Source organism: Sphaeramia orbicularis, chromosome 8, assembly GCF_902148855.1.
Source record: "Sphaeramia orbicularis chromosome 8, fSphaOr1.1, whole genome shotgun sequence".
NCBI lineage: Eukaryota > Metazoa > Chordata > Actinopteri > Kurtiformes > Apogonidae > Sphaeramia > Sphaeramia orbicularis.
In genome coordinates this window covers 54,645,920-54,672,057 of record NC_043964.1, presented here as the reverse complement: position 1 = coordinate 54,672,057, position 26,138 = coordinate 54,645,920, and the positions used below count along the sequence as shown (strand labels likewise).

Here is a 26,138-nt window from a genome sequence, read left to right as displayed (position 1 = left end):
TGGGCCCCCCCGCCCCCGAATACCACCAAAATTTAATCATTTCTTCCTTATCTCATTTCCAACAAACCCTGAAAATTTCATCCAAATCTGTCCATAACTTTTTGAGTTATGTTGCACACTAACGGACAGACAAACAAACAAACAGACAAACAAACAAACAAACAAACAAACAAACCCTGGCAAAAACATAACCTCCTTGGCGGAGGTAATAAAAGGAGAATCAATTAAAGAAATTTGGAAATAAAAAGAGAATCAATTAAAGAATCAATAATAAAAAATATACAAATGCAGTCATATCATTGCTTTTACTTATTCCATTTTGACATTGTCTTTTCCATTTGCGTTTTGTCATTGCTTTTACCTGATGGCTTAAGCTGTCAATCAAATGGCTGTGGGTGGGTCTTTCTGTCCAGGGTAACTAGTCGATACCTGATCAGACGATTCCGGCTTGACAGTGGCTATGCAGTAGCTCTGTTTATGTGTTAGCTCTCAGCGCGGGAGACCGGAAGTAGTGTCACGGACAGGACGTAGACACACATACACATTTATCTGAAGTAAAAAGAGGGAAAGTTAAATATGGTTGACGTGGACGAATTGAGAAGAGGCGTTCAACAAGAATTATTAGCAATTGCTCGGTATGTGGAGGAAAATTTTCCAACGGACTATATTTTAAGGTTGGTGGAAGATGTAATGGAAAGTCTTGGAGAAATATCTGCACTGACGAATGCAGACATGGTTCTAGTTGACACATGTGTATGTGTGTCTACGTCCTGTCCGTGACGCTACTTCCAGTCTCCCGCGCTGAGAGCTAACACATAAACAGAGCTACTGCATAGCCACTGTCAAGCCGGAATCGTCTGATCAGGTATCGACTAGTTATCCTGGACAGAAAGACCCGCCCACAGCCATTTGATTGACAGCTTGAGCCATCAGGTAAAAGCAATGACAATAAGCAAATGGAAAAGACAATGTCACAATGGAATAAGTAAAAGCAATGATATGACTGCATTTGTATATTTTTTATTATTGATTCTTGTATTGATTCTCTTTTTATTTCCACATTGCTTTTATTGATTCTCTTTTTATTTCCAAATTTCTTTTATTGATTCTCTTTTTATTTCCACATTTATTTCCTTTTAATTTTGGCACTCCTGTGATTCCATATTTTTAAACCTATACTGTCCATAGTGTTCTAAATCCACCTGTCAGTCTGTTCTTACCTGTTCCCATGTCATACAGGACCGGCAGCTGAGGCTGTTTGATGACAACAGGAAACACAGCTTTGTGGTTCTCAAACTGGAAGCTGACTAAAAACAGAATGAAACACTTCACATGTAATAACTAAAACCAAACACAATAGATCCTTTCAGTGTAACTTCACCTGTACTCTATCAAAGGTCAGCTTTGGGTGAACACCTACCCAGATCTCCAGTGTTGACATGATAGTCTGTGCTCTTATAGGACACTTTTGACAGCAGGGCGTTGAGGAACAGCAGGTTATTTGACTGTACCGTCAGTGTCGTTTCACCATTTCCTGTCATTTAAAAAGCATCACAAGAAAACCACTTCAGTAACATCACACTCTTTACCACTATCACCCTATACTTTACTAAAACTGTCAAAATGATGCCTCATGTTCCTGAACCACACTTTCACAAACTCAACCTGATGAACCCTAGTGCTGTCATGTTGGAATCTCCCTGTCATCACGGAAGAAAATCCACAAATGTTCCAGTGGCAGCAGCTCGTCTTTCAGACAGGGGAAGCTCATTGTCGGCTTACATCAAAAAAATGTCATGTTATGTAAACATGAATTTGTCCTCTGTTCCTTTTTAAGAAAATGGTCAGTGACCTTATCATAGCAAGTAGGTGTCTTTTCCAGAGACTGGACCAGTGTCCTCTCACTGACCAGCAGAGCCATATGTATGAAATTATGTTCAACTGAAACAAGGAAGTCCAATGAGTGGGTTTTATTTACAGTGCAAGAAATGAACGAGTAATTTCATAGTGGTTTCTGTGATTTCACAGCAGAATGTGTGACGGTATTAAACTGAACTGTGTCAGTGAAGGAGCAGATCTACGGACAAATGCACTGAGCAGAGATGGAATGAGAAAACACAGACACGGGAATGGAGGAGAAGTGAACAACATCCAGTCCACTGATCTGGGATCAAACTGATTCTGAACAAACTCGTCTGTGAGATGAACGTGTTCTAACACATTTGGAGTCAATGAAATGTCAACACAACTGACCATATTTGAGCATTTAATTTTTGTAATTTTAGGGAAAGCTGAGCTTCCACTGCAGTCTGACAGAAAACACCTCTGGTAGGTTCAGACCTGCTCATTCAGGTTAGCCATGTGGTCAACTGCCCTCATTATAAACTTAGACCTGATCAGCTGAGGCAACCTCCGATCAGGCTTGGACTGGAGGCACTAGGCATGATGGGTAATCACTGCCCCACAGACTGGACTGAAGGCACTAGGCATGATGGGTAATCACTGCCCCACAGACTGGACTGAAGGCACTAGGCATGATGGGTAATCACTGCCCCACAGACTGGACTGGAGGCACTAGGCATGATGGGTAATCACTGCCCCACAGACTGGACTGAAGGCACTAGGCATGATGGGTAATCACTGCCCCACAGACTGGACTAGAGGCACTAGGTATGATGGGTAATCACTGCCCCACAGACTGGACTGAAGGCACTAGGCATGATGGGTAATCACTGCCCCACAGACTGGACTGGAGGCACTAGGCATGATGGGTAATCACTGCCCCACAGACTGGACTGGAGGCACTAGGCACTGGGGCGTCGAACAGGGGGGTAAACGTGACAAATTCATGGGGCCCAGGACTGAAAATTTCGTGTAAGGTCTGCGGTAGAATAGAAGCATAGAAGCTCAGAGTCGGACGTTGAAAACATGTTAAGTTTCACTTTCACTTCACGCCAGCGTTAGCTACACTAGTTATAGACCGCACCCCCATGTATATAACTGCTGCCTCTACCCCATGTACATACCCCCCCCCCCAACAAATCGAGAAGATACTGAATTTTATAAAGAGTCCACAACGTTTAGCTTTCATGGGGCCCACAATTACTCGTGGCACTCCAGACTAGGCATGATGGGTAATCACTGCCCCACAGACTGGACTGGAGGCACTAGGCATGATGGGTAATCACTCCATCCACTTCTTGTTTGGCATTTGCATTAATAGCTGGACTCTCACCTTTAACTTGAACTCCTTCTGTGGACATGGTGCTGAGGACACCTTTGGACACATTCAAAGTCACCTAGAGCAGATGGATGAGAATAAAGTAGACAGCTGTGAGAACGGCACAGTCTGCTAGCTTCAGTTTAACGTGGCTGAAACGGTGACAATCCATGCAATGACTGTTGTGGTAAACAGGTAAATGGTAGAAAACTGGGCCTTTGTACGACGAAACCAGGCCCGGTTCCAGATGGCTTTCATTGGGGGGGGGCGGTAGAAGCTGTTGATTGGACGGACAACCCTCCCCCTCGTGACAGCACACTTGTTCATCATTGATTTTATTAAATTATCTTCATCTAATGAATGGGTCTATAACACTCTGCTGCTGTTACATTAATGATGGACAGTCCATTAATCCAGGTCCAGCCTTCTGTTTGGAGCCAGAGGACGAAGGTGGAATGACAGCAGTGGATCAGAACTCAGCCTTGATGCTAGATGCTCCTCCATCAGTCGCTGACATGGGGGCTAGGCTACTAGCTTAGAAATATGCGAAGTTTGTGGACACGGTAACTAAACCTGCCCATGGAAAACTGATATTTTCGACAGATGTTTTAGTTAATATCAGACGGAGCTAGCAAAGCAGTTTAGTGTTTATATGAGCGCTGTTTAAGTTAGAAATCGTCTCTGCTGCTACGTTGTTAGTGTCGGTCAACTTATTGGAGCAAGTGGTGCTACCGTGATGTATGAAACAGAAGTCAGCCAACAGCGTAACCATGGCAACAGACACACGTAGCCAATTTAGTTAAAGCAGTGATATTTGTCTTTTTTAAATGTTATTCTTCCTTTTCTCTCACTTCCCTGTGGTCTCCATAAACTGTAAATGCTCTGCCTGAGTCTGAATTCTTCATCCATTCAACTCCACAGCTCCATCTTCAACCCTATTTCTGAGTAATGACACCACAAAGGTGGTTTGGAGCGCTGGCCCTTTAAATGCACATGAGACACTTCAGGCCCCGCCCCCTCCAGGTTGCTCTGTCCTGTTCAACCGGTAATGGGCTCCAAGTTTGGACATATTTTCAGTCTGGACCACAACCGCTGATGACGACAAACAATTATGGAGAAATACTGGAGAAATGTTCATCTAAAGTCTGGACCTGATATGAGCAAATGTCGTGATGTAACAAATTTAGCAGGAATTCAAACAGGTTGTATAAATCCACTGGATGTTTGTCCACATTAATATGAAGACAGTTTTGCAGCAGCTGGAGGGTTCAAATTCAAACTGTATGAACTATTAGGGTCCAAATCCACAAAGAAATGAAGCACAGACTAAGAAAAGTGGGTTTAGACAAATATGAGCCCTTTAAACATTACATCTTGAAAGTGATTGATATGATATTGAGTGACTGATTGGTATGACAGAGCAATTCACGGGAGTAAAATCACAAGTTCTTACGTTGCCACTGAAAAGTTCCTCTTTAGGTGATTCTGTCTTATTTTAAGTGTAATGACATATTTGGACCAGAAATGAGAAACATACACTTGGTAAGATTTAGATTTTTTCCAGTGTTATTCCTCCACCAACGGTCCCTGGAAACCCCTGATGTATGGACTTCAGCGGGCCTCCCAGGCCTGTAGTTTTCATCCAGGCTTCCCAAATACCAACCCAAACATCATCAGACATCTACCAACTCCTCCTGGCACTTCTGATTTGTTGTAGTCTGTATATATTCATAAATGAAGGTGTTTGTTGGCTTTAGCCTTGTAGGCATCCGTAAATATCTTAACTGTTTAATTAATTATTACAATAATCTCTGACGTGCAGGTACCTGAAGAAGTAAGTTCATGTGTGTTTGAGAGTCGTCGGACAGACTCTAGGCCAGCGGTGTCAAACTCAGATCCTTGAGGGCCGGTATCCTGCATGTTTTAGATGTTTCCCTCTTCCAACACACCTGATTCAAATGATAAACCTATCATCCAGCTCTGCAGAAGCCTGGTAATGACCGTCAGCTGTGCTGGAAGAGGGAAACATCTAAAACATGCAGGATACCGGCCCTCGAAGTTCTGAGTTTGACACCCCTGCTCTAGGCCATTATCAGTAACTATAGAGCAGTAGGCTTAAGTACCTTTACGTAGCCATCCCATAAACCATATATCTAGACTAGATGGCTTAAAATCGTAGTAGTAGCCCATCCATTGAACTATTCTTCTGACACAAGGTGAAGTTTTTGTTGCTAAAATAATAAATGATAGTATCTGATTGTATAGCAAGTATAGCATAAACACACTGGTTATGGGTTTGGAAAGGCTTTAGCATGGTTTCTGTACATGCACATACAGACTGACCTCCACCTGTCCACTGGAATCCTCATATTTACTGTAGACATTAGCAAACTACTGAGACACTGCCATCATTTTCAAACAAGCAGCCATCTTGTCTCAATGACTCCATCACTGCTTCCACCACCATCACCACCACCACCACCACCACCACCATCATCACACCATCACCACCACTATCACCGCCACCATCAGGTGATTTGAAAGAGAATGCTGATCATGAGAAGAGCTTATTCATTGCGTCTTTGAAATGACACACCAACCTCGTAGCTGGATCTTGCTCCTGTGTGCAGCACTAAACCTGCAATGAAAATGAACCCATAGTTTGATTCTCTCCTCTTAACCCTTAAAGACCCAGTGCTACTTTTATGTCACTTCCCAAATGATTTTTTCTGTATATTTAACCTTTATTACTCAAATTTATCACCATTTATTATATTATTATCCTCTGTATTTTATGTTTTGTTTTGTTTTTCAGTGAAAATGAATGTTCTTATCTTTAATTCACTGATCATATAGATGTTCATAAAAGCTAAGATTAAAGTTGAGGGTTATTATATCAGAAATAGAGGAAACTGAAGAAAATGTGACTTTTTTTTAATCCAATCTGTCATTAACTGAACATAAACCCAGTGTGTCCATCCACTGTCATTGATCCAACTCCATGGGTTTTACTGGTGAATCAATGTCGTTGAGGATGACGGTGTTTCCACAGTAACTACGGAGCCTCAGAACGTCCACATGGGTCATATCTGATGACCATGAAAAGATGAAGAACTGCATTTGGATTAACATGTATTAAACAGTTTAGATCAGTAGATAGTTTTGGTTCAAGGTGGACGTTTGGGTCTTTAAGGGTTAAAGGTGGTTGTTTGGGTCTTTAAGGGTTAAGCAAGACCATCAGGAAGCCAGGCTCTGTGGACTCTGGAGACAAAAGAGTCTAAAGAGTCCCTGTACTCTGACATTCCACTGTGGAGGCAGTGATCTACCAGCCAAACGTGACTTTTTGCTGATCTTCACTTTATTGACATTCATGGAACCCTCTGTAAACCTTTGGCAGTTGTATGAAAGGCTTCCTGTGTGATTTCAGCTGACCTGTGTTGTCTGACTGCACCTTAACTCTACTCAGGTCTATTCCAGTAGAAACAAGTCAATATTCTATCAAGTAAATGGCAGTTTACCAAAGTAGACTATTACAGAACTACAGCCTTTGGATGCAGTGACCTCTGTCATGGGGATCAGGTCTATCTTTGACCTTGTGCCTTGTATCTATCCCAACTGTCAGTGGATGCACAAAGGATCACCGGCCTAGGTTCTTCTGCCTGAACCTGTCCCGCAGCAGTGTCTATTTCACTACTTTTATATGACCTTGCTTGGATGACCTTGCCTTTTTCAAAGGGCCATTGTTTTTGTAGCATACAGCTGTAAAGAATGTACCATACCTGGTATAAGAGTGGAGGTCAGGGGTCGTACTGTAAACCCCTGGATGGGATACTGCAAGGGAGAGTTAGGTGAAGCAAGCAGCAGTCTCGTTAAGACAGACTTCGTCCTGTAGAAGGAATAAAGATAATGGGAGTGAAGGTGGACTGTTGGAGAGGAAGTAGGCTGATAAAACTGAAGTTCCACAAACACATTCAGGCCCATAAGTATTTGGACAGTGACACAACTTTGTGTAATTTCTCCTCTGTACACCAAAGCGGTGGATTTGAAATTAAATAATCGAGATGTGACTGAAGCGTGGATATTTAGCACTAATTCAATAAAAGGTTTTTGGTTAAACAAAAATACTGTGTAAACCACTTATGAATGACAACCATTTTAAAGTCCTTCCATTTTCAGGGCCTTAAAAGTCACTGGACGACTGAGTGACAATGAGCTTCATGTTCAGATGTGGTTCGTTCCACTGGTGAGCTCAGCAACACCAAGGCCCAATCCCAGTTCACCCCTTGGCCCTTCCCCTTACCCCTACTCATTGGCCCTTGCACTTGGCACTACCCCTTGAATCTGAGTTGCAAAGGGTAGGAGTTGAAATATTCCCTTATCAGATGGGACAACGCTTCCAGACCTGTTACATCAGCAGCAGTCGTCGATGCCGCTATAAACAGATGCAACAACCTTGTTTCCGAAAGAATTCCCCATGCCGTCAGCAGCTGTAACCGATTAAATGAAGTGATTTATGAAGAAAATACGTACATTTGTTTGTTTCTTTCATCACTGCTGCATTTTTAAATGTGTTTACCTCCATCTTGCTGATGACTCAAACAGAATTATGGGAGATCCCCCCATCCGAGGGGGAGGGGTATGGGGGAGGGGCCAAGGGGGGAATTGGGATTGGGCCCCGAAGGTCTGAAAACCACAGAAGACAGTTAAAGTAGATGATCCCAGCGGAGGTGGGCAGGTCACCTTCACCAAGGTAAATACAGATGGGTAACAGTAAGGTGGTAATCACAGAAAGGACAGATTCAAATGTACCAGAAAATAATATAAAGAAGATGGACTGGTCTGAACAAAAGATTCTCTGAACAGATAAAAATAAGATGAACTTGGACCAGAACGACAGTAAGAGAAGAGTCTGGAGAAGAAAAGGAGCAGCTCATGATCCAAAGCAGACGAGGTCAAGTGTCCAGCATGGTGGACAGTGTCATGGTGGGGACATGCGCGGCTGCCAGTGAAGGAACAGGATGAACCCTGAAGTGTAAAAGGATGTCCTCTGGGCTCAGGTTCAGGTAAATGCTACAGATTTGATAGGACAAAGCATCAGTTCACAGATGGACGATGACCTAGAACAGCGTCTCCAAACCAGAGGTGTGAGAAACCAGCAGGTGTGCCGTGGAAGATTATCCAGTTTCACCTGATTGGTGTAAGCGAGCAGCGTGATATAGAGACATACGACTGACGCACCAACGATTCACTACGACAACAGGCTCCTGTTCCCTTTGGCAAAATAAAAGTGAAAGTGAACCGGCCCTGATGCAGCGCATTCTGTTGATAAAGCCCCCCTCACTAGTGATAACCCTGGGGATCGGGGTGGGGCGGGGGGGATAGGCCTCCCATACTATTATATGACGAACCTCAGTGTGTAAGCTGGGGGGTCCGTCCGAGGGGTCGCTGATGCACCCCTCTCAGCTTTCTTGTTCCAAACACCACGTGACAATGTTGCCAATGCACCCCTGATGTGCCCCCCCCAACAAAGCTATTTCAGTTCTGTCCCTTTCTCCACAACCTACTGTGTCTATGCGAGCTGAGCACGACTGATATGAAGATGAAAAAGGAGAGAGACTCCGAGCTGTTGAGGAGGATCCATGTGTGTCTGTCTTCAGTTCCTGCAGGAATATCAGCTTTGTGTTCAACTAAACAGGCCCAGGTTTCACACTGAGACTAGATTTGAATGATATATCAATAAATATACTTTTTGTGACAATTTTGTTAGGTGGTGTGTCTTGTGATTTCCTAATGTAAAATATGGGCCATGGCTCAAAAAGGTTGGGACCTAGAACAGACTGAAAAATGAACACGACAGCTTTTGAAGGTAAAGAAATGGCAAAATCAATCACTTGGTTTTAACCTCGAGCAGCTTTTCAGTTTCTGAAGACTAAACTGAGGGCAGAAAGTATCTGCAAAAAGCAACTGAAGGGGGCTGTGTTAAAGGCCTGGAAAAGCATCTGCAGGAGGAAACTCAGCCTTTTGAGACGTCCATGGGTTCCAGACTTCAGGCAGTGAAGAGGATTTTCATTCAAACAATCCTCATGTTTATAACAAGGATATTTTTCCAGTTATGTTTGAGCCTGTGAAAATGGAGGGACTTGATTTAAAATGGTTGTAATTCCTGAATCAGAGTGTTTACTCTTTATCCAAATAGAAATTCCAGACTTTTTCAAAAATGGTATTTCCCCCCACACACACACACCTTGTCTTTATGTACTTTTATACTCATGTTCCCACTTTTTATGTTGAGATTGTACCTGTTGTGTGTAGTAGAAAAGTTCATTTTCATAAATGTATGAATGAGTGCATAATTCATCTGAAATATTATTTTAATTTAAATGGCTGAAGTCTCAAGTTTAATCCCATATTAGTCAGTGGTAGTTAGGATTCCTTTGTTTCACTGGTTAGTGGTAAAGTTTGTCAAAATACTAAACTGACAGATTTATGAACACAGGACTTAAGTTTTACTTTAGGTACACTTAGAAATACACATGCCCACACAGGAGTGTAAACCACTGGAGATAAGATGGAAACACTGTCAGTATAGGGTTAAACATCTGCCTGACTTTAGAGTCAGATGACACCAGTCCATCTTTGTGACCCAACCCACTTAGCCCACAGGGGCTTCAGCCCATAGTTTACAGATCAGTTTACAAGGATTATAACAGTGATGTGCATTTGAATGTCTGGATCCATTTCCTGCTGGGTGTGGATCCTCAGCTGAGTTATATTTTGTTTGTGGTCAGATCAAGTTAAAAAATAAATTTATAAAAATGAGATATAAAAGAATCCAGACTTATTTTTGGAGCTTCCAACAAAAGAACATGTTTAACAGTTTCCAACAGGTTTAGTTTGATCTCCTGCCAGGCAAAGCATCTGGGATTTTATTTTATTCTATTTAAGTTTGTAAAATGCTTTCTTTAAAATGCCTTTTATACTTCAGTTTGTAAGTTAAGGACAGGAAGTCTTGTTAGTAGGGTAATACTACTGACTGGGTTTAAAACCCAAAGACTTGAGACTTCAGCAGCACTTATCCCCATGCTTCATCACAGTTGGTTTCTTCTGAGTTCCATTTCTTACTAACACAACTCCAGATCACAGTGGATCCATAAATGCACAAAACATTTAGGAACAGGCAGAATATTGTTCAAATTGCACATTTGGGGTTGTTCATCTTTGTTTTTATTTATGTATTTATTTGTATTTTATTGTGAAAGAATAGTTTTGTAAATGTAAATATTTTCACAGTGTAATGGGATTTTTTTCACTCAAATTTTTTCCACATAATTTTACACAAAGAAAATTTGTGGTTGTCATTATTTATGGGTTGCTGTGTTGTTATTTTTACTGTAGATCACATTGGTCTGTTTGTGGAACCTGAACCAAAAGGATTTGGACACCCTGGACTGTTCAGGTTCATTTTTGCACTTTCATCCCGCAGGCCAGAATGGAACCTTTGGCGTGGGGCCAGATTTGGTCCCCGGGCCGCATGTTTGACACCTGTGCTCTATGCATATTCCTCCAGCCGTTTCCGCGTTTCAGCCGTTTCTGTGTCATGTTTGTTTCATCCATATAATACCATATTGTTGCTCTGCTGCTGCTGTCAGGCGGCTGCATGAACCTCCCTTTCCCACAATGCACGTCGCAACAAAATTCCAAAGTTGCCCAAGTGACCTTCCGGCTTGGTTTGTAAACAAACGGTTTGTTGGGACCCCTCTGAGGTTCTGTGCATCCGTCCCAAAGTCTCCAGCCTTGGCATCAGCACAGACAGTGATTTGAACCTAGACAAACAGATGAGGGCTTTCTCTGTGGTCGGCCCCAGACTCTGGAACGCCCTTTTATTCTCTGGCTTTTAACTCCACCTGAGTTGTGTGGTTCTCTGTGTCTGTTATTTATTTTATTACTTTTAACTATTTGATTGTATTGTTTTATTTATAGCATTGTTTTAGTTTTATGTACTTATTTATGGTTTTTAGTGCGTTTTCTTTTATTTGGGTATTTTAATGAGGACTGGTGAAGCTAAATAGAGAAGATTTGTTTTATTGTTTTTAGGATTCTATGTGCAGCACTTCGGAAACGTTCTTGTTGTTTAAATGTGTTCTATAACTAAAGTGGATTAGATTGGATCAATAATTCAGTGAAAAAACCAATCAGTCACCTGGTCTTGTGGTGTTGGAGCTCCTTGGATCGGCGTTGCACCACCTCATCATATTTCTCTTTAGAGATGTGATCTTTGAGCATCACTGAACCAGGAGCACATGTGCATGGACCACTTTGGACTGGAGGCAGCCTGGAAGAGTCAATGAAACACTGAGGTTTGAACAATCATAGTTCTGCTAAACTCTCGCTAACACATACTGTATACACTATACAGGAAGTAGCATGTTAGAAATAAACTTCAGGTATGTGTTTGGAACTATTAACCGTTACACACTGGAAAGAGGAGGAGGTTTCAGAGTCAGGACAGTGTCTTATGTGGTCAAACCAGTTTGATCCAAATGCAGAGGACGGTCAGGTAGAGTTAAAAGGATCATGGTAACCAGAGTAAAGTATGGATTCTGTTAAACAATTACTAACATTGGGACTGAATGAAAAGGTGGAGTGGATTTAATCATTGAGATGTTTGTAATACTGTAACTTTACCAAGTTTTGAGCATGGTGGGAACCTCTGTGGGTGTCTGTCCGCAGAAGTCATGGAATACAAAGTTGTAGAAGTAGAAGACGATCGACAGGATCATCACACACCCAACAGCAAAATGTGCTCTAGTAAACCAAGTCATCTGCAAAGAAACGCACACACAGTGGTGTAAGTGAGTACAAGAGATTAGAAGAGGCGAATCACAACAAAACAAACAATTAAAATAAAAATTAAAAATACCCAATGTCATGTGGTAAAAGGCCTTTTTGGTGCTACCTTAATGTTTGTCTTAATAAAGTTTTCCAAACCATATATGGGTTGTATAAGTCAGTCCATATCCAGTCACTGTTACATAACACCTTAACAGTTACCACCTTATATTTCCAATCGTCTTTGACTGATGATGCTCTCAATCTAAGATACTCATTTTACCTTCTACTCACAGAAATGCACTCAGATGAAATGTGAAAAAAACAAAAAAACAGGATAAAACTATAATAAACGTGTCTATATTTGGAAAACTTACATTCAAAGAAATATGTCATGCAAAAGTGCAGTCGGATCTAATGAGTGTCATTGTGAATAATCAGGTCCATAAGTATTTAGACAGTGGTACAAATGTTGGATTTTTACTTCTATACACCACCACGGGTAGGGATGGGAACTGGTTCTTTTTGAGAACCGGATCCCAGTAGCTTGACTCCTTGGAATCGTTTGCCTTTTTGCTTAACGATTCTGCTTATCGATTTCGCCTTCGTTGTGCATGCGTGATGACCTCACGCGTACGCTGCATTGTTTTGGTCAGAACGTAGCCAACATGGTGTTGAGGCAGAAACGGTCTAAACAGACCACACCAGGTCTAAACAGACCACACCAGGTCCAAACAGACCACACCAGATCCACTGGAACACTGTCAAAGCTTCCATTTCTTCAGAAGGGTAGAATCCCTCCAATATGTTCAAACATTTGTCCACTGCATGCGATTCATTTACAGGAATGTCACATATTTGATTAGCTAATTAGCGACACTTGTGAATCTAGCAGCAGAGTGAACACCAGGCCGTCATCTGGGCCCAGTTCCGGTTCTGGTGCAGGCAACAAACATTGTACCCCCTCAAATACAAGTTTCCAAAGGTAGGAGAAAGGAAATGAGGTGCACAACAACAGGAGATGAGCAGAGTCGAACCGGTTCCACATAGTAGAAATGCAGCAATAGAGGAATTAGTAAAGAGTCTTTAGTTTCACTTTCACTGCCCCCCCCCCCCCCCGCCAAGCATCATCTGTTATTATTCATCAAAACTGTACATGTTATATTTTCTGTATAGAGATGGAAATATAAAAGACAGTTAATGCAAACACACCTGTTTGTACTCTTTTATTCTTTCACCCAATGAGAATCGATGAGGAATCGGATTGATAAGCAAAATTGATAATGGAATCAGAATCATTAAATTCTTATCAATTCCCATCCCTACTGGTGAGGAAGGTGGGCTCGGTTGTGGGCTCGGAGCTGGACAGCCTAACATCTGTGGCATTGCAGTAACAGATTACTTTTTGCTGTAACTCAGTAGTGTAAGGTGTAGTAGGTTGAAAATGCTACATGTATATTTTTTTATTGAAACAGACGCCCCCCCTAATTTTTTTTGGTTAAATATTTAAACTAATCAAACTCAAGTTACAGTTTTGACATCAGGTCAATACTATAATATGTCAATAGATGGCGCTGTAATGTTACTGTGGATTCACAAGGAGACTTCAGACATGTGTTCCACTCATGCGCATGTTAGAACGCGACACTTGGTGTGGACCCAAATGCAGCGAGACTCAAGGATCAGTGGTCAAAAAGGATTTATTTTACAAAAATCAAAAGCACAAAAAGGATAACAAAAAGAGGAAGCACAATGTGCTCTACAAAACCTAAAAACCCTAATGAACTAAAAGAGAAGTACAACGTACTCTATAAGAACTAAAAGCCTGACAAGATAACACGAGGTACAAGATTCAAGATACTTAACACTAGATGGTCTTCACAAGATCACAGATACGACGCACTGACAAGAGACAAAGGGAGCGAGGAGAATATATAAGGAAGGTAGGGATCAAAAACAGGTGTGGACAATTACGAGGGGAACACCAGGTGCAGGCAATGATGGGATAGGGAAGACAGAGACAAGACTGACAGAGTGCAGACAAAACAGGAAAGAGACCACTATCACCAAAAAAAACAGGAAGAGACAAAAACCCAAAACTAAATCAACATAAACGTCGACACGACAGCGCAGTTCAATATTAAATGAGCAACGACTGGAACCAGACACTAACTTTGGGTCCTCTCTCTTATTAACCCACAGGTATGTTCAAACTGGTTTTTCCATGGTCAGCTTCGCTGAATATCTAATGTTAGCGCTTTAGACCATGTTCGGTAGAGTTTTAATAAGGTTTGGAGGTGTATTTCGAGCACAGACACATTATTTTTGTCAGTCTATGTCCTGGCCGCCACCTCCATCTTGTCCAGTTACCTCTGTGAGTTTCTGTTCTCCACAGTGTTTGTGTAAGTGTAAGTTATAGACATTATAACCTTAAGGTAACATAAGAAAACGTTTCGTAAACACTGTTTATGAGTTAAAGCCAGTTGGCTGTGAGTAAATGACTCACCACATGTAAGTTAGTTTCACTTTCAGTCAGTCGTTAACTGGTCGTTGTCGGCCATTTTGTCAGACAGTTAAGTGTAAGTTTAAGACAGTGTTGTGTAAATGTTGCAGAAAGGTTTTGTAACTGTCATGTTGTTGCTGTTATGTCCATCTGTACTTACCGTAGAGGCAGTAGAGTGAGGCATTATGGGATATGCAGTCGGAGAAAATGTATGCTGGTGAGCGAATGTACGAGTGGCAGTAAAACGCACATGGAACTCTCAGAAGACGGGTTTATTTATTAATGCACAGAACATTACATGGTGTCAGAGTTTCTACGATCCGTACGTTTCTAAAAAGAGCTAAAGATGGATCCGTCTGGAGAACCTACACCGCAGATAGACTGGGACTCTGCGAACCTTCGTGACACATGGCGGAGATTTGTTCGGCATGTGCAGCTAATGTTTTCCGGACCGCTAAAGGGAAAGGAGGAGACAATCCAGTGCAGCTATCTTCTTTTGTGGGTAGGAGAAAGAGGCGGAGATATTTTTAATACTTGGACGTTGACAGCTGACGAAGCTAAAAAGTTGAAGACATACTTTGATAGATTCCAACAATATCTCATGCCCAAAACCAACACTATCTTTGCACGCTGTAAGTTTAATGAAAGACGGCATGGTGAAGGAGAGCCTTTTGAACATTTCATTACTGACGTGAAACTCCTGGTAAAACAGTGCGGCTATGCTAATAGCGACGAAATGGTGCAGGACAGGATCGTTTTTGCAACAAACTCGCCCCAAGTGAGAGAGAAACTGTTAAGCCAAGGCTCAGAGCTTACATTAGAAAAAAACATTGACATTGCACGCTCATATGAAATAGCAAAAGACCAGTTAAAGACTATGGTTACCCCACGTCCAAGTTCCCAAACTCCAATGGCGGCACACGCCATTTTCTCAAAACGAAGACACACAGCAGAGAAATGTGAAAGCAGGTACCAACAGCCAAAGTCAGACGAAAGCATGTGGGTGATGTGCACTGCAACATGGTGAGAAAGACGTCTGCCCTGCCAAAGGACGTCACGGTAAAAAGCACCTGAAAATGAACCATTCTGCTGAGGTTTGCAGATCAACCATACAAAAATCAAACCCTGTGGGAATTCCAGTGGGACTGACGAGCTGTTTATAGACTCTATTTCAAAAACTAATGAAGGGGAAATACATGAGCAGGCCTATGCAGATGCTAAGGTGGGATCACAGTCACACAGTATGAGATTCAAACGACACGGGGGCATCTGCTAATGTTATTCCATTCAGGATTTTCATCAGACTTTTCAGAAATGTCACATTGACTTCAGCCACACGACTGTTGTCAGGCTATGGAGGAGACAAGCTAGACATTAAAGGCATGTGTAAGCGTAAATGCAAACATAAAGCTAATCGCCAGACATTCATATTTGACGTTGTAAAGACAGCGGCACCCTCAATTTTCGGGCTAAGAGCGTGCCTCGACCTTAATCTAGTCCAGCTTGTTATGTCAGTTGGGCTCACACACATGGGTTAGGGTTTGGGTTAGGGTCATGGATGAACACGCAGATGTGTTCAAAGGCATTGGAATGTTTCCAGGGGAATGCAGTCTCCATGTAGACCCATCTGCCGAACCTGTCGTTTACCCCCCAGGGAGGATACCATTCATGCTACGAGTTCATCTAAAGCAGGAGCTGGACGACATGGAAAGAGATGGAATCATCACCAAAGTGAAGGAGCCCACAGAATTTGTCAAAGGACTTGTAGTTGCAGAAAAACAACACACAGGGAAGCTCAGGGTTTGCCTTGACCCTCGTGACCTAAATAAAACAATCAAAAGGCCACACCATCCTCTCCCCACTCTGGACGACATCACTCCAAAGCTGACTGGAGCACAATACTTCAGTGTGATGGACGCACGCTCTGGTCACTGGAACATCAAGTAGACACGTGAGTCATCACTACTTACTACATTCAACACCATTTTCGGCAGATACCGCTTTCTTCGTTTTCCGTTTGGAATCATATCCGCACAGGACATTTTCCAGAGGAAAACAGATGAAACTTATTGTGGACTTCAGGGTGTTGTAGCTATTGTGGATGGCCTACTGGTGTTCAGCAGGACCAAAGAACAACATGATGCCAACCTCCGAGCCATGCAGGAGCGAACAAGAGAAAAAGGAGTGCGTTTGAACCCAGAGAAGAGCGTCATCTGTGCCACAGAAGTAAGCCACCACAAGCTGACACATGAGGGCATCCGGCCTGATCCAAAGAAAGTGCAGGCCATAAAAGACACGCCACCCCCAGAAAACAAAAACAAACTTGAACTGTCCTAGGGATGGTAAACTACTTGTCCAGATTTACTCCAGGTTTGTTGGAAGTCAATGCTCCACTGCGCCAACTGCTAAAACAGGAAGTTGAGTTCATATTGGACCAAAATCACCAGAGAGCATTTCAGCAGATGAAAGATCTCGTCACATGAGAACCTGGCCCAATACTGAGCTATTATGGCAACACAGAGGAAGTGCGCCTGCAGGTGGATGCATCAAAACATGGCTTGGGAGCTGTACTAATGCAGGAAGACAGACCCACAGCTTATGCCTCCAAGTCACTCACCCCGACAGAGATCAGTTATGCCCAGAAAGAGCTTTATGCAGTGCAGTTTGGGTGGAAGTGATTCCACACCTACATGTCTGGCAGAAAAGTTGTTGTGGAGTCTGACCAAAAACCTTTGGAATCTACTCTAAAGAAACTTATCTCATGTGCACCTGCTCACATTCAACGTATGCTCCCACAACTACAACAATACGACACTGAAATCACACATCGCCAGGGGAAAGACATACCCGTGGCTGACACACTGTCACATAAGCCACTAAAGGACTATGACGCCCAGCTCAGCAAGAGCATGGATCAGGTTCACTCCGTAATGAAAAGTTTGTCAGTCAGTGACAACAAACTTAAAGAAATACGAGCAGCAACGGAAAATGACCCCCGGCTCATACTGCTGAAACAGACTGTACAGTCAGGACGGCCTGAAGGCCGACACAAATGTCCAGACCAGCTTGCAGATTTCTGGAACTACAGAGATGAGATTTCCTGCTACGACGGTATTCTGTTGAAAAGTGACAAAATCATTGTGCCATCAACCTTGAGACAGAACACGCTCCACACTGGACATATGGGAACCGAGAGGAGCAAACAGAGAGCCAGGGACGCCCTCTTCTGACATCACTGCCATTGTTGAGAACTGTCCCATACGCCAGGAAAGGTGTTCATCAAACACAAAAGAACCTCTCATATCTCACCAGATTCCAGAAAGACCCTGGCAAGTTTCTGACCTCTTCACATGGAAAGGAGGAGAATATGTAGTCATTGTTGACTATTACAGCTGCCATTTTGAGCTAGAGAGACTTTATAACACCACTTCTGGCTCAGTCATCAAAAAGCTGAAAGCTGTGTTTGCGAGACACGGTGTTCCTGAAAAGCTAATCTCTGACAATGGCCCACAGTATAGCTCACAGGACTTTAAAGCTTTCACAGCTTCATGGGACATTGAACATGTCACGTCAAGACCATATTATTCGCAGAGCAACAGACTTGCAGAAAGAACTGTCAGAACGGCCAAATCCATACTGGAAAAAGCCCACGCTCAGAAAACTGACCCATACTTGTCTATTCTAGAGCACCAGAACACACCTGTCGACGGCTTTAAATCACCTGCACAACTTCTCATGAGTCGACGCCTACGCTCTGTACTTCCCCCAACAAGCCAACACTTAAAACCCTGTGTTACAGGCTGGGGTGCAGTAAAAGCAGCTCGGGAAAAGAAACAAACTACACAAAAACTCTACCTCGACCGCAGTGCCAAACCACTATCCGCTCTACAACAAGGAGACAACATGCGTTACCAACCAGATCCTGGGCTCTGGAAACCTGCTGCCATTCTTCAACCTGCTGACACGGAACGCTCATACATCATTCGCACTGGAGAAGGACAGACACTACATCGGAACCGACAGCATCTGATAAATGCCCAGGCACCACCAACAACCACTGAACCTGTGTGCGACTGCCCCACAGTTCCACAGCAGCCTCAACCGGATGGGACTTTTAAGGGCACGAGCACGCTACACACTAATAATGACACTTTACCGACTACTAGATCAGGTCATGCTATCCAGCCTAGAAATATTCTTGACCTGTGATGTGTAGATTGCTGCCGTCTGTGACCTAGTCACTATATTGTTGTTCTGGTATTTGGGTGTTTGCTCTTGTTTTGTTTCAAGTGTACACTACAGGTCTATATATTATTTTTTTCTTCTTCTGAAGCTAAATGTTACCAAGCTCTGTAATGAAGTGACCTGCCGAATGACTAATACCACTGTTCCTGTTTCATTTAACCCTTTCATGCACAGAGGTCACTCCAGTGGACAGTTCTTCTCCAGCTGTTCTTTTGTATATTCATGGGTTTTGTGGTTTTAGTTCCATATCAGCCAACACAGTGGACACTTATGCACCATCTCATACACTGACATTCATATTATTACTGTAACTGTGCTGTTCTGGATAAACCTGACAGCAGTGACATGTTTGAGTGTAAATCAACTGCTAATCGGTTATTAGACAGTAATTAACTCTTTTTCTTTAACAAAAAATTGTTTTTTCTTTTTTTTTTCTTTTCTGCATATTACCTCCATGAAGTGAATAATAACTAGTATTAGAGTATGTTAAAATGTGAGAAAACATCCAATTTTAATTATTTATTTTATTTGCACATCATGAACAGCAAGAGAAGAATTTAAAAAACAATTTTCATGCTAGTAACACCACTGTGCAGGAGAGGATAGAAGCCCAAAAAGGCTCATGTAAATACCTCCCCTGAAATAAACAATACACAGAAAAAAATAAATAAATAAAAATACTATATAACTTAAATAGTTATGGTAGAAATACAAATCAAATGATATACAGCCTTGCATTTTTTTGTAAATTAGAGTCCCTTTCAGATGCTTTTTTCAATAATGATAAAGAAGATTTTGATTGAAGTTCAGGTCGTAGATTATTCCAAAAATATGGTCCACGATGTTTTAGATGATACTGACTGACAGAAGTCCGACAGTACGGAAGACAACATTTGCTTGAGTGTTGTGGAGGATAATTGTGAATAACAGAAGACAACATAGAAAAAAAAGTTCTGGAAAACTGTAGGAAGGACACGAGTTAAGTGAACATATTTGGACATTAGCAGCATTAAAAATGTTTTTATTGTATAGTTTTCCATATCAATTTCTGATATTAGGTTTTGAAAAACATGTTTCTTTGCTTCAAAAATGAAATGCATGATATCCAGCTGAGTGGGCATTTTTGGAACTCCTTTAAAAAAAAGAAATGAGCCAATCACATTGTTTTTTTTATGCTTAAAGAGGAATAAAAACACTCAGGAAAAATATCTTGACTAAGGTTCTCCTAATTCCTGCATGAAAGGGATAATTTACTGGTGAACTGTATCATTCAGTATTAATGTTGAGACTTTACACTGTTTTTGGTTGCATTCCAAAAAAAAAAAGGGAAAAAAAAGGAAGATGTCATATTGTTGCTGTTTTTGTTTTGTCCATCTGTACTTAAGGTAGAGGCAGTAGGAATGAGGCATTATGGGATATGCAGTCGGAGAAAATGTACGCTGGTGAGCAAATGTACAAGTGGCAATAAAACGCATATGGAACTCTCAGAAGACGGGTTTATTTATTAATACACAGAACATTACAGTAACCATCTGTGTAGTATGAGTGTTATTGTATTGTATGTAGAAGTCTGAGTGAATGTAGGTATTTGAGTTCAGTAAATGTCTTATTTCTGTACAGTTTCATATTATAATTGAGTCAATTCTTATTTATGTGGAATATAATTTAAATTATTTTGAGTTCATGTGCACTGAATTTACTTTAGGTTTGATGTGGTTTATTGTCATTTTAGATTTTTATATTGATTTTGTTTGTCGTATAGTTTTGTGTAAATGAACTTTAAAGCAAAAAGCTTTCAGATAGCTGACATGACTGAGATGTAACAGAGTTTTATGCAGTTTATTAAATATTAAATGAGCAATGACTGGAACAAGACACTTACTTTTGGTCCTCTCTCTTATTAATCCACAGCCTTAAAAATACTAGTATTTGTAGTAGTAGCATATCCACTGTTCTCTCTCTCTCTCTCTCTCTCCTCCTGTCACTCGTCCGTCCTCCTCAGTCTGGCTCAGTTCCAGGTTTCTTTCTGTTAAAGGTAGTTTTTCCTTCTTTTGTCTCCACCCACTATTGTTTCCTTCTGGTGGGTTCTGTTGGTTTCTGTGGAATTCAGGGTCTGGTTTGGACCAGTTCCATACGTACAGTGTCATGAGTTAACTTTTGTTATGATTTGATTTGATTTGATGTGATAAACCACCTGCAGACTGCACGACCTGTTTTACAGGAAATTGTTTTGATACCTGATACTGTACATCAAATGAATCGCACAAAGATGGTAAGTAAAGGTTTCTGTATCTGAATCTCATAACAAAACTAAATAATGAACATTGTGATGATGAGTCGTGCAGACCATTGTTAAACTACGCTGAAGTGGAACAACTCCTTATAGGCATTTTAAAAACAGTACAGGATTAAAGCTCTACCGTATGATGTGGCATTTTTACACTTTTCTTTTGTCATCTTCAAATGCTCCTAATAAGTGTGTGTCAAACTAAAATGTAAAAGAAATCCGCCAGGTGTTGAAACTCAAAAATGTTTAATTCTCATATATTTCTAATAAAAGTCTGACCAATCATTTTAGTCGGTCCGAATAAAATAATTGGCCGAACCTGACTGAGCGTCCTGTCAATCATCCATTACGGCCGTCCAGCATCCGATCCATTATCGCTGCCTCACATCTGATATGTGTCCCTCTGAATCTGACGCTTCACTGGCGCTGCTTCTCCTGTCACTGACCACAGTCTACTGTCTAGGATGTGTTTGGATAGAACTGACATGCACATGTGGAAGAGAAAAAACGGATTTATGAACAGAAACGACAACTGAGGGGAACAAACGGGAGTCTGATGAATGAAGGATGGAGATAAAAGTCCAGAAGTCAGCTGTACTGGACTGAACAGGTCTGCATAAAGCTCAGCTTTTCTGACGGTGGGACTCATACAGGTACATGTACATGGTGTCACACATGTAAGATGATGTAGGATGAGAACTGTATGGACTATGAAACTTCAAATGTCCACGGAAAATTCGCGGAGGCCACGTGTTCACAGTGTGTGCGCCCATCCCCTGGGCACTGCAGTGAAGACCCTGACCCAGTACTGCACAGACCAGGTCTACTGATGGAACAGGAGCCGCGGGCCCGCGGCAGGTGGATGATGTATCTGATTACTGAGGGAGGGGTCCGCGGACACGCCAAAACGGACCGGACCTCCACCTCTGCTTCCTCCTCCGTTTCCATCGCGCATCAGGAGAGAGGAGGAGAGAGGAGGAGGAGCCTCAGTGCTCAGGCAGAGGGAAGGGGGCGGGGCTTTGGAGGGAGGAGGGTTGTTCATGTTCAAACTTTTACTAAGTGCTGTGAGAAATGTCACATCAGTAGGTAGAGCTTTAATGTGTGGCATTATGAAAACATTATCAACAGTTGAACCCATAAAGACCCAGTGATACTTTAGGACAGTGGTTCTTAACCTGGGTTCGATCGAACCCTAGGGGTTCGGTGAGTCAGTCTCAGGGGTTCGGCGGAGGTCAAGACACACACTCGACTCATTAGTCGGGTGTGTGTGTCGGCCTAGGTCCGTGTATGTAAACAAACGGCTTCGGAGACTCTTTCACTGATTGACATCCAATATACGCGGTGTATTGTTGTTGCTTGTAGCACTACAGCACATCCGGAAGTGTTTATAATCTCTTCCACTCGTCTGACGATGAATTATTTGGGTATTTTCCACATCGTTGTTATGACTTTTGCTACTTCCTGTTAACCACGGAGGCAGCCATGTGTAGCGTTTGTTTACATTTTTCGGTCACCGCATTGGTCAGTTACAATCATGTGACAACCGACGCACCATCGCGGATGGAGAAATCGTATTACGCTAAAGCCGAGCTAGTGCTGTAATAAAACAACGATCACAAAATACTGAAGGAGTATAACGAGAACTTTTTTTTTTAATACATTACATGTAATTATCTTTTTTTTATGTCAAAATTGCGTAGTTCGGAAAGTTCGGAGTGAGATGAAACGAAACCGGGTTGACCTGACAGCCTACACATACATATGCACAACAGCAGAAGTCACACTGATTTACAGTAAATATTCATTATGATTGTAGCCTGATGGAAATTAGGTGATGGGTGTGTGTTAAAATGTTAAAAATGATAAATAGCATAAATACAATAAGTTCATTATTGGGAGATATAAGGTTAAAAGTTAAAACCATTTCAGTGTGGTTGTATTAAAAAAGGTCATGTCTTTGTGAAAAGGTATGGAATTTGTTGTGAGTTCATGCACTGTATTGGTTTTGTTCTTTGAACATAGTGATGTTAATGCACGGTTCATTTTGTGCACCAGTAAAACATATGCCTGTGTCTTGAATTTGAAAAAAATCATATTATATTTTTTAATAAAGAAGGGTTCGGTGAATGCGCATATGAAACTGGTGGGGTTCAGTACCTCCAACAAGGTTAAGAACCACTGCTTTAGGATCAGTTCCCAAATGAATTTTTCTCTATTTAAACTTTCTTAAGTGATTTGTCACCATTTATTATATAATATTATTAGCCCCGAACCCAGACGTCAGTGAGGGCCTATTAAAATTGCTTGGTTCCGTTATTTATTAATTTTTAAAAAAATTGTTTTTCTTTTGCCACTTTGAACACAAATTTGACCCCCTGAACGGTAACAAAAAGTCAATTTTACTTAACTAAAAATTCAAGCTTGGAAAAAAAAAATTTTATTTGCTGTTGCCAAGAAAAAATATCACAAAATAACTCAGTAGCACCCCCTCAAAAATCAAAATACATTACGCAGATGGGAGCCCTTCCCAAATTTTTTTCATCATACAAACATGAAACTTGGTCCAGACATAGCCCACGGTAGGACAAGTAAATAATTACATTATGGCCCCGCCCTAAACCCAACAGGAAGTTGGCCATATTGGATGAAAGTGTGGACCTGTAAAATCCCACCCCTCATCCTTTCATCATCTCCTCCGAGGGTTTACATCCAATTTGGACCAAACTGGGTGAAAATCACCTACACACGTGTGTGATCAAAAGTGATCACCTACATTTTTGATCAAATGTTGGGTAAGGCTGATGAGCCTGTGATGAAGTGGTTGTTTTCAGAGGCATAAAACTGTGTGTATCTCGCAGAATGTCGGATCAAGTCCACGATACGCTGTCCTCTCACTGTCGGTGGCCTCGGCAGTTGCGTGGGGAGGCGACCGCACAGGAGGGCGAGGGCCTTAACACCACTAGTGGTTTTAATTATTGTTGCATTTTTTCGTGTAAATCATGTATTTTCCTGTATTTAATTCACTGATCATGTAGATGTTCATTAACCCTTTCATACATACTGGTCATTCAGTGGACAGTTCTTCTCCAGCTGTTCTCTTGTTTATTCATGGGTTTTGTGGTTTTAGTTCCGTACCAGCCAACACAGTGGACGCTTATGCACCATCCCATAATACACTGACATTCATACCATTACTGTAACTGTGCTGTTCTTGGTAAACCTGACCTGCAGTTACATGTTTGAGTGTTAATCTACTGCTTATTATTGTTATTAGATTATAATTAATAGTTTTGTTGTTTTTTTTTAAACAAAAAGGTTTTTTTTTGCATATTATCTCCATGAAGTGAGTAATAACTAGTATTAGAGTACATTCAAATGTGAGAAAACATCAGATTAGCAGCATTAAAAATGTTTTTATTTCACAGTTGTTACACAATATATCAGTAAATATATGTTCCTTTGCTTCAAAAATTAAACACACAGTGTCCAGCTGAGTGGACATTTTTGTAACTCGCCATAAAAAATAGGTTCATTAAAAAAAATTCAATCACATTGTTTTTTTCATGCCTAAAGAGAAATAAAAACACTCACGAAAAAAAATCATGACTAAGGTTGTCATAATTCATGCAATCTTAATAACACAGTATGGGATTAATGTGTGGCATTCTGAAAACATTATCAACAGTTTAACCCATAAAGACCCAGTGATACTTTAGTATAAGTTCCAAAATGAATTTTTCTCTATTTAAACTTTCTTAAGTGATTTATCACCATTTATTGTATTATATTATTATTGCATTTTTTCCATGTAAATCATGTATTTTCCCATATTTAATTCACTGATCATGTAGATGTTCATTAAAGTTGATGGTTCTTCTATCAGAAACAGATCAAACTGAATAAACAGTGTCTTTTTCAGTCCAGTCTGTCCTGAACTGAACACAAACCCAGTGTGTCCATTCACTGGCACTGATCCAACTACATGGGTTTGACTGGGGAATCAATGTTGGAGAAGATGATGGTGTTTCCACGATAACTACAGAGCCTCTGAACGTCCAAATATGGTCATATCTGATGACCATGAAAAGATGAAGAACTGTATTTGACACCATTGACATGTCTTGATAGGATTAGTGGATCAACAGGAATTAAACAGTTTAGATCAGTAGATGGTTTCGGTTAAAGGAGGACGTTTGGGTCTGTAAGGGTTCATGTTACAGCATGAACCAAAAGCTGATCTATGTACCGAGGAAGAGTTTTATTTATAAAATGATGGCAAAGCTGTCTAAAGAAAGAAACTGTGTAAAAGAGGTTTGTACAGGATATAAAAGTGAAAAATAAAATGGGTCATAAATAAATGTTTAAACATTTTAAAAAGTATTACAGTAATATGATCAGAAAACCATGGTTTAAGAAGATACACAGTAGGTTTAAATAAATAAATAAATAATAATTTTAAAAAATGTAATAATAAGAAGAAGAATTGAGAGATACTTTATCAATAATTGGGTACTTTCTGTCCTACTATTGACAAAGCAGACATATTTCTGACATTAAAACAGCACCGTAATAAAACAGAAATTACTATAATTGTTTGCTGGGTTGAAAAATGAGAACAGATCATTTCTACAGATTTTTTCTACGAAAAAATAAATGAATAAAAGATGTGGTTCGGCTTAGTAAGAGGCTCTTACCTTTTCAGGCTCCGGTCTGAGAGTAACAGTTTATTCCCTCATGATCATAGGATGAGCAGACAAACAGATGAAACTTGAAAAACTGGTCTGTAAAGAAATGCAGTCAAATACGAGTGAAACATGAGTCAAACATGAAATATTCATGACGGAAGGCTGCAGGGCGGTCATCTCTGTGGATAAATTATTTGTCAACAGTCAGTTATACCAGGACCAGAACACCACTCCTTGGCTCTGCTAATAAGGTGAAGTACAAGTTTACTCACACAAACACACAAACTACAAGACAATAAAGTACTGAACCAACATTGATGCTAATGTAAATCAATGTCATGTCACTAATGCGCTGCCCGTCTCCACGTC

At 41.1% G+C, this 26,138-nt stretch overlaps 1 protein-coding gene across 1 annotated transcript in view; it reads right to left on the bottom strand.

Moving 5' to 3' along the window:
* The window catches only part of LOC115424894 (beta-1,4 N-acetylgalactosaminyltransferase 1-like), a 43,863-nt gene extending 18,061 nt beyond the window's left edge, over positions 1 to 25,802 (bottom strand). The window contains exons 1-8 of the mRNA XM_030142288.1: positions 25,779 to 25,802; positions 11,906 to 12,042; positions 11,421 to 11,552; positions 7,000 to 7,106; positions 5,821 to 5,858; positions 3,236 to 3,299; positions 1,421 to 1,534; positions 1,221 to 1,307 (exon numbers count right to left, since the gene is read on the bottom strand). Of these exons, the coding sequence (XP_029998148.1) occupies positions 1,221 to 1,307; positions 1,421 to 1,534; positions 3,236 to 3,299; positions 5,821 to 5,858; positions 7,000 to 7,106; positions 11,421 to 11,552; positions 11,906 to 12,042 (679 nt within the window). The 5' untranslated portion in view covers positions 25,779 to 25,802. The remainder of the gene's footprint in view (positions 1 to 1,220; positions 1,308 to 1,420; positions 1,535 to 3,235; positions 3,300 to 5,820; positions 5,859 to 6,999; positions 7,107 to 11,420; positions 11,553 to 11,905; positions 12,043 to 25,778) is intronic.
* Positions 25,803 to 26,138: the final 336 nt, after the last annotated feature.